The sequence below is a fragment of the Meriones unguiculatus genome (assembly GCF_030254825.1).
Source record: "Meriones unguiculatus strain TT.TT164.6M chromosome 13 unlocalized genomic scaffold, Bangor_MerUng_6.1 Chr13_unordered_Scaffold_33, whole genome shotgun sequence".
In the NCBI taxonomy this organism is placed as follows: Eukaryota; Metazoa; Chordata; class Mammalia; order Rodentia; family Muridae; genus Meriones; species Meriones unguiculatus.
Window position 1 is genome coordinate 277125 of NW_026843645.1, and position 10018 is coordinate 287142.

The 10018-nt window shown below is 38.1% G+C and overlaps 1 protein-coding gene across 1 annotated transcript; it reads right to left on the minus strand.

The window, feature by feature from the left end:
• Positions 1-3633: 3633 nt before the first annotated feature.
• LOC132650813 (zinc finger protein 22-like) lies at positions 3634-3897 on the minus strand (the record flags this gene model as incomplete). The annotated part of the gene is made up of 1 exon (XM_060376128.1): positions 3634-3897. A coding segment is annotated over one exon (264 nt), but the record flags the coding sequence as incomplete, so codon positions are not given.
• Between the last annotated feature and the right edge of the window lie 6121 nt (positions 3898-10018).

A 10018-nucleotide genomic window follows, 5' to 3' on the forward strand; every position in this document is an offset into this window, starting at 1 on the left:
CTCCTGTATACAGAAGACAAATGGGCTCAGAAAAAAAATAGGGAAACAAATCCCCTTTACAAAAGCCACAAATAACATAAAGAACCTTGGTGTGACTCTAATCAAGCAAGTGAATGACTTGTATGAAAAAAAAAAGAACTTCAGGAAGATATCAGAAGATCTCCCATACTCCAGGATTGGAGGATTAACATAGTAAAAATGGCCACTCTACCAAAAGAAATCTAAAGACTCAATGCAATTCCAATCAAAATAGCAGCACAACTCATTACATACCTTGAAAGAACAATTTTCAGTTTCATATGGAAAAACAAAAAAACCAGCATTGATTTAAAAAAAAATGCCTGCACAATAAATATTTTCTGGAGGTATCTTCATCCTAGATCTCAAGTAGTACTATAGAGCAACAGCAATAAAAATGGCATGGTACTGGCACCTGTACTTTAAATCTTGAAGGGGTGTGCATCTACTCATTAATCATTTTTATTAAATCACATCAAGAAGCTGAGGAGAAAAACAAATATAGGGGAATCAACTGTTGTCTCAGTTTTAGACCCAGTTTGCGGGTGCCCAGACAGCCAATGCTACCTTAGCTATTGTTTCAGCTCATCAACCTTAAAACATCCCTGGCTTTACTATTAATAGTGTACTTTTATTAACTTTAAATTGTTCTCTAAGATTTTTACACCACAGCCATCAGCAAAAACATCTTCCTGACCTTGTTAAACGATCTCTTTTACCAAATTCTTTCTAAGTATAATGCTCATTGCTAACAATCTACATCTATGGCTCCTTTCAAGGGCAGTGGTTCATTCATTAATCTGCTCCAGTAAACATGTGAAAAGAGATCAAGCATTGTTAATTTTAAATGCCAGTGATATTGCCCAGTGACAAGCTAAAAGACTTCTTAGAGTTTTCATACAACTCATGTTATGAGTTATATGGGCATCATAAGGGCAACAAGCAGAGCTATGCTACATAAGAGCCCAAAGTATTCAGGACAAGCAGTTCTTGGGATTATTCTTCTCCAAGAGAAACTCATTGTGACTATGCTAACAGGGGAACCACATTCAATGAGTTCTACTGCTGTTTTGCTGTTGCTCCTGCATGACTCTTGACAGGACCAGGTAGCCAAAATAGTTTGCCTATATATGGGTGTCTTTATATTGGTGAGGGCCTGAGAAGGAGAATTCAGGATATTGCATGGGTTATACCAGCCTGGAGGATCAGATAACATGGAAGACCAGAAGGATTGCTGGGAGAAAATGGCAGGTAGCTTTGATTTGATATGTTGAGTAGGAACCTCTGCCGTTAGTTCCAGGTTTGAATCCTACTTCTATGGTAACATAAACTTCAGAAAGAGCATCATGTTCTCCATTGGGTTATGATTATCAAGTGAGCCCACAAGGAAGAAAGGTGGCAAAGACAAAGATTCTGTTTTTCTTTTCCCCAACCCCCATCCCTAGTCCATTCAAAAGGGGAGTTGCCCTCTGCAATCCAACCATACCTTAGTGGAACACTTCTCAGCTATTAAAAACAGGGAAATTTCCACTCTTATTTCTTTTCCATAGGCCACTGTACTCACCTCAGAAGATTTCATACAATGAAGCTTGCCTGCAAACTTACTGTGACATAAACACTAGGTATAACTCATTTTAAAGAGTCCCACCCCAATACACTGTTTTATTTACCATCTCATATCCAGAAACATGTGAAATTTGAAATGCTCTGAAGTCTGAAATATTTTATCACAGGCATTTCAGAGAATGTGATTGTCTTGCTGCCTGGAGGGCTGTTTTCCACCAGCCCAGGAAGGCATGAGTGGTAGAAGATGAGTAGTATAAAGCTTGGAAAGCCTGCAAGGATAACAGAGCTTTATCTGTTATACTTGGCAACCACCTCAGAAAGTAAGGTGGTTATCTTACTTTATCTGTTATCTGGCAACCACCTCAGAAAGTAAGTTCAACTTTAATTCTAGAAAACAGAAAACAGAGGCTTATATCCCTTGGGGAGTGCCTGCGATGCTCGAAGTATAGGTGTAGATAATTGTTTAATACTAGGCAATTCAAGGATGCTCGATTTGCATTAAACAGCACATTCCTATTATATGAATAAGAAGAACAAGAACACAGAACCAAATTATCCTATATTTGAAGGGAGGGGAGAGTTATCAGGGATCTGTGTCAAAGGCCATCTATCAAAATTGATTGGTGGTGTCCATGTCTAAAGATACTCTCCAGATGAAGTCAGGCAGAGAAAACGCACCCTTGACATGGTTACCCATCTAGGCCAGAAGCAGAGTCATACATGGAAAAGAAAGCCTCCTCCCTCATATCTCAAAATTCAGTGTGGGTTGTGATGTTTTTTAATAGTACCCCTGGAACAATAGGTATGTGTACATAAAGAAACTTATTCAGGCTGCCACTGTTGTGATACTCTCAGAGAACTTCCTGGCTGGTGTTAGTTCATTTCCTACATATTCATCCACTGGACTAAAAGTTTCTTGTGTAAAGTGAGGCAACTGAAAATAGTAAATGTTGAGAATCAGGATTATCAATAAGTCTACCGTAAACACATTATATAATACTGTTGCATGTAATTGATATTCACCATTCATTGTATTCTTTTTAAAAATAAGTTTATTTACTTTAAATTCCAATAGTAATCCCTTTCCCTTCTCTGCCCATGACTACCCTCCGTTCCTATTGCCCCTATCCCCTTTCCCCTTCAGAAAAGGGAGGTCATTTCCATTGAGCTAGTTTTACAGTTCTGTTGCATCTCAGTGGACCAAAGTACACAACGGCCTTTCCACCTTGCTTATACTCAAAGAATTCCTCTCCAATAAGAATACTTTTATGTTGATGATGACTCTGGATTTGTGCAAGTCCTCACCATTTTAACACATTCATAAGTTTTTCCTCTATTATGAATCCTTTCATGATGATAAAGATTATACAAATGTATAATGGTTTCACCATGTTAAAAACACTCACAGGCTTTCTCTCCATTAGGATTTCTTTCATGAGTGTGGAGATTTTTCTGAAGTCCAAAAGATTTTTCACATTGGTTACAGTCAGACATCTTTCCAGTATGTGTTATTTTATGTATTAGGAGATGTTATGTGCAAAGGCTTTGCCACATAGTTATATTCCTATGGTTTCCCTCCAGAATGTATTGTTGTCTTAGGAGATGATTGTTACATGCAAAGGATTTATCACGCTAATTACCCTCACAAGGCTTCTCTCCACTGTGTGTCTTCTCCTGTTTTCCGAGACTACTCTGCTGTGCAAAGGCTTTATCCCAATGGGTATATTCATAAGGTTTCTTTCCAGTATGTGTTCTTTTATGGGTTACGAGATGACTGTTTTGTGCAAAGGCTTTACCACACTCATTACATTCATAAGGTTTCTCTCCAGAGTGTGTTCTTTTATGGCCTAAGAGAGTACTGTTTTCTGCAAAGGTTTTACCACAATGGTTACATTCATAAGGTTTCTCTCCAGTGTGCGTTCTTTTATGTCTTATGAGATGACTGTTTCGTGTCAAGGCTTTACCACACTGGTTACATTCATAAGGTTTCTCTCCAGTGTGTGTTCTTTTATGGCTTAAGAGAGTACTGTTTTCTGCAAAGGCTTTGCCACACTCATTACATTCATAAGGTTTCTCTCCAGTGTGTGTTCTTTTATGGCTTTTGAGATGACTGTTTTGTGCAAAGGCTTTACCACACTCATTGCATTCATAAGGTTTCTCTCCAGTGTGTGTTCTTTTATGGCTTAAGAGAGTACTATTTTCTGCAAAGGCTTTACCACACTCATTACATTCATAAGGTTTCTCTCCAGTATGTGTTCTTTTATGGCTTAAGAGAGTACTGTTTTGTGCAAAGGCTTTACCACACTGGTTACATTCATAAGATTTTTCTCCAGTATGTGTTCTTTTATGCCGTATGAGCTGACTGCTTTTTGCAAAGGCTTTACCACATTGATTACATTTGTAAGGCTTCTCTCCAGTGTGTGTTCTTTTATGCCATAGGAGAACAGTGATATAGGGGAAGGCTTTCCCACATAGAGTGCATTTAAAGGGTTTCTCTCCAGTATGACTGCTTTCATGCCTGCAAAGAAAATTGGCACATGTGAAAGATTTACCACAGTCATTTCATTACACTAATAAATATATTTATCTATATGAATTAATTTCATAATTTGGTCCAATTGTAAAGAAGAATCAAATTTTAAAGTTTTATCACTTTATTCACATTCACAGTATTCCCCTTCATTATGGGTATTTTTTAAGATCCCTGTGATGGTAAGAGCATTTGTTATGTGGATCACTTTTATAGCATCATTTTTCTATAAGAGGTTTTCTCCTATATATGAAGAGTATTGTAAGAACTCAGAGTTTTACCACAGCAATCCCATTCACAAATTTTTGTACTGTATGAATGATACTTCATTTACAAAGTGAGCCTAGACAAGCAGAATTTCCAAATTCCTAGTATTCATGGGTATTTTCAGCAATATGAGTTTGCTGATGAATTCTCAGTGAAGTTGCAAACCAATTAACAGTAACCATTTATCACATTCAGAAAATTTACTCACAGTGGGGACTACTACCAAATCAATTGTTCTTGGAGAAAGACAGGGACACTGCTTCTTTCAATAACCCTATGCTCATGTGTCTTAGAATCATTTTGACATATGATATACCAGTTTAATTTCCAAAAATAATAAAGATTCCCACATTGAATTAACATAGTTTGTTTTTGTTCATCATAGACATGTCATATAGGGATTAAGGTTTCTCCACAACAATATTCTTGATTCTCATAAGCTGCTCCTTTCACTAAACTTTACAATGTTACTGCACGAAAATTAGTAACACTGGTTCTACTATGTAATTTTTGCTTATTAGAAGGTTTTGGACACATACTGATCACCAATTCAGTGTGTACACCTCTTACAATATCTGAGTAGATAGAATGAGACTAAACAGATTGGCAGTTTAAGTCAGTAGCTGTAATGTCCATATGATTCAAATGGTATTTTTGTTACAATATTATTTTATTTTCTTCTATCTAGGGGAGTGCCTTGTAAACACAAATCAGATACCTGACATTGAAAAACATGGAATTCTGAGATTTTAATGATCATCAGTACACTTAAAGCAGTGCTGTTTTTACAATGTTGCTTTTCTTTAAAACTTCTAGGACACAGCCATGTGTGCTGGTACATGCCTTCAATTCCAGCACTTGTGGAGGCAAAAGCAGGCAGATCTGTGTGATTTTGAGGTCAGGCTGGTCTAACAAGCAAGTCTAAGAAAGTCACAGATACCCAGAAAAAAATCTATTTCAAAAACAGAAAATAAAAAGCAGCCAATAAACAAACAAACAAACAAACAAAAAACACCAGACTTCCAGGACACATTAAAATTTAAGATTTATATCTGTATCAACATTCACATAAAGTTACCTTTTATTACTTGTAGAACTTTGAAAATGTTCTTCAATATTATGGTCATCCCAATTGTAGCCTAAAATATAGCACCAGAAAATATATATTATTGGAAATATCATGTTATTATTAAGGCAAAACTTAAATCATTATCTTCTGTGACCCTAAAAACCATGCCTGATTTATTTACCTCATTTCTCCTCATTCTCAATTGGAATTACAGAAGAGGATCAATAACAAAGTAAAAGTTGTCTCTTTATTTTAAAAGTGAAAGAAAAATTGCAGTCTTACCTATAGCAGTGAGGTTTTCACAGGTCTCTAGCATCACATCTTTGTAGAGTTGCTTCTGGGAAGGTTCCAGCAAGGCCCACTCTTCTTGGCTGAATTTCACATGCACATCATTGAAGGTCACCGAATTCTAAAATATGCCATGCATTTGTACAACAGAAAGAGTGGCAACAATATAAATTTATATTTCATTGGCAATATAATCATATAATTCTAGTGCTTCTTCAATTTATTTTCTGACACAGAAGTGTGAATGTTATACAGTTGTGTGCTGTGTTTGATGTGAAGTAGGGGAGATGAAAAAGCCTAAAGGTTAGATTGAAAAAAAAAAAACCAAAGGCATGCTTCAAAAACCTGTGTTTCATCAGTTTGTAAGACATGAATATAAAGTAGCCATTAGTTGGGTTCTTGAGCAATCTATGAATCATCTTCATTTACTTGGGTGAGTAGGTCAGGACCCTGTCATGAGACAGGTGGAAGGACAAAACACAGTCATGATATTTTATATAGCAACAAATGAGATGTGTTGATCAGGGGACACTGAACAGATGGGTAACATCAGTCAAAAGACAACATGGTACTGAATATTATGTTTTGACCAGGGCTCAGGGATGTGGCATATCAGTATGTGAAGAGGGGGGCTCATATATTTGTGGAAGGGAAAGTGGACTACAGTGAATACATGGATAAAAATAATGTTAGTGGCAAGCAACAAAAATCATAGCCAATAACACCATATTTCTGAGTGACCAGACAAAAGAAAAGGAATAGAACACATGATTATTCTTTGATCATTGTTTTGTATATCCTCCTTACTAAATAATGTAGCCTATAGATTAAAAATAAAGATTAAAACTTTTCTATTAAAAAGAAGTTTTAATGTTATCACGAAGTCATTTTAGAAAAAAATGGAATAACAAGTTTTAACTGTATCATATCTGAACTTTTTGAAGAGGATATAGCTTTGGAATAGACATGGCAATTAATGTGGACAAAGACAAAAAGAGAGAAGAGTGTGAAATAGAGAGACAGAGACATAGAGACAGAGACACACACAGAGAGAAATTAACAGATGAACAATACTAAGTACAGATCAGAGAAATTTATTAACAGTTACTAACTACAAAAAAATGGTGGACAACCTGGGTGTATTTTGTCATGCCTTCAATTCCATTACTCAGGAGGCAGACGCAGGTATATCTTATTGAACTGGATGTCAGCATTATCTATTCAAAGAGTTCTAGGACAGCCAGACCTATATAGTAAGACAGAGCCTCCTCTAAAAGTCAATCAAACAAAATATTGAAAGAACTCAGAGGTCTTTACTGAAGCTTCTACAAGGAATTATACATTCACTCCTGTTATATATTTATTCTCCAGAAATCTGCACTGCCCCAGATTAAACTGTAACTTCAATGATATCTTACTAAAAGGGAATGCATGTTTAAACAGCTAAAAATAGAAAGATGAAAATATTAACAATGTAAATGCTGATCATAAATAAGCAAAATAAAACAGGACAGATGGCTCAGCAGTGAGGAGTTCTAGCTGCTCTTTCAAATAATTGGGCTCAATTATCAGTGATTACCTGGGACCCACTACTATTAATTGCTATAAGTTCATGAGTTCTGAAGACATCTTGAGACTACTGTGAGGATTAGGCACACAAAGAGGTGCATATTCATGCATACAATCAAAATACTCATATTCAGTAAAAACTAAAAATAGATCCCAGATGATTGGGCTGATTGCATACTGTGTCTGATAAGCTGGGTAGCAGAGACTGCATGGCGTCCAATAGTTGGATCTGTGGGTCCCAACTGACTGTGTTTCAAATGTAAGAAGAAAACCAATGATGAGGAAAACAATCGGGTCCAACCTCAGAGCACCCAGCTAATCTCTGCGAAAGTTCCTGGGATGTTGCAGCAGGAATAAGGTTTTCAAGCAAATGGACCCAAGAAGCAAGCAGGAGTAGATATTCTAATATCTAATAAAATAGACTTTCAACCAAAATTATTTTAAAGGGATGAGGAAGGGGGGAATCCAAGATGGCAGTGCCAGGAGCAGCAATGTTGGTACAGAAACTAAAAGACTGAACTCTGGGCCCTAAAACAACAAAGATCTTTTTTCCAAGGTGAGAAGAAACTCCACGGTGTCAGGTCCACTCTCAGGTCACTCAGCGAGAACTTGGAAGATATCCTGGGTCGCAGGATACACCTTTGTGTCCTGATAACCTTTCCAGACTAAATTATGTTCTCCAGGGCACCAGAGACTGGGAGCCCCAGTCTAGAAAAGAAACAGGGAAGAAGAAAGCAGGACTGACCTCAGGTCACCCAGTCTATCCCTGGAAAGGTCCTGCAGACCGGTGGGTGCACAGCTGTCAGGCCTGAGTGTGCCTCCAGCTGCTAGCCCTACATGCCTTACTCTCCATCACAGAACTTTGTGCCCCAGGACACTAGAGGCTGGGTTTCCCTGTCTGGAGAAAACCCCACAGGCAGGGAAACAGCAGGTCTCAGATTAGAGAACTCAGCCAACTCCCCACACACACACTACATCCACCATACACAGGAACATTCTTGGAAAAGTTCTCAGATTCTTTCCCAGTCACCAGCTTGGAGCCATCATTGGCAAGTGCCTACGCATTCTACACACTACGTCAAACACCACAGACTGAGTCTTCCTATTGATAGAAAACCCAAAGGTGGGGGAAATATCTGGCCCTACCTCAGGACACCTAGCTCCAGAAAAGTTTCTGGTTATCCACAGGCTCCTACTCTAGCCTCCTGCTGTACACATGAGAGTGGTGCTCACCTGCTACACTGATTACCACTTGGGTACTGGGGCACAGAGCTCCAAACTGAGACCTACAGAAGCCTGGGTTTCCTGAGATCAACCCCCAGATACTGCTCCAAGGAACAACCAGTTATCCCTAACTAAACTGACCAAGCCACAGGGCACTCAGGTTACAGCAGCAGGTCACTACATTTACAGCAAGAAACCCAGTAGCAGGGCAGCTGTCTCCAGAACTTCTCTGGGTGAGAGGATAGCCCCTTTTACTAACAAAGGCAACAATTACTACTCAGGTCTGTACGCCTGAGATGAGCTGTGGCAATTCCTGAAAAACACCTGCCATTCAGTGACCATACCTAAAAAATGGAGGAGAGCTCCTTTGGGAAAAATCATCTTCCTGCCAAGGGGATTCGACCCACCACAGGATTCCAGGAAGTACCAGAAACTAACATCCAACACCTAGGATATCCCAATGGGTAGAGGCCAGAAAAAAAGCTCAACCAACAAAAGACAAAGCAATATGGCATGTCCAGAACCTAGTTATTCAGGAGCAAGCAGCCTGAATACAGCAGCATAAAGACAATTTCAGGCCAATCTCTCTTATGAGCATTGATGAAAAAATACTCAACAAAATACTTTGAAAACCCAATACAAAAACACATCAAAGGTATCATCCACTACAACCAAGTAGGCTTCAGGCCAGGTATGCAGGGGTGGTTCAATATGCAAAAATCTATCGATATGATCCACCATATTAACAAACTGAAAGAAAAATAAACACATGATAATCTCCTTAGATGCTGAAAAAGCATTTGAAAAAATCCAGCATCCATTCACTTTTAAAGTATTGGAGAGATCAGGGATACAGGGCATATACCTAAACATAGTAAAGGCAATATACAGAAACATATAGCCAACATCAAACTGAATGGAGAGAAACTTAAAGCAATCCCACTGAATTCAGGGACAAGGCAAGGCTGCCCCCTCTCTCCATATCTCTTCAACATAGTTCTCGAAGTCCTTGCTAGAGTAATAAGACAATTAAAGAAGATTAAGGGGATACAAATGGGAAAAGAAGTCAAAGTATCACTATTTGTAAATGATATGATAGTATACCTGAGTGACCCCCAAAATTCTACCAGGGAACCCCTAAAGCTGACAAATACTTTCAGCAATGTGGCTGGATACAAAATCAACTCAAAAAATCAGTAGCCCTTTTGTATACAAATGACAAAAGTGCTAAGAACTTAGGTAAACAACACCCTTCACAATAGTCAAAAAGGACATAAAGTACCTTGGTGTGACCCTAACCAAGCAAGTCAAAGACTTGTATGAAAAAAATTCAAGTCTCTAAAGAAAGAAATAGAAGAAGATATCAGAAGATGGAAAGATCTCTCATGCTCATGGCTTGGCAGGATAAACATAGTAAAAATGGTCCTCTTACCAAATGCAATCTACAGATTTAATGTAATTCCCATCAAATTACCAACACAAATCTT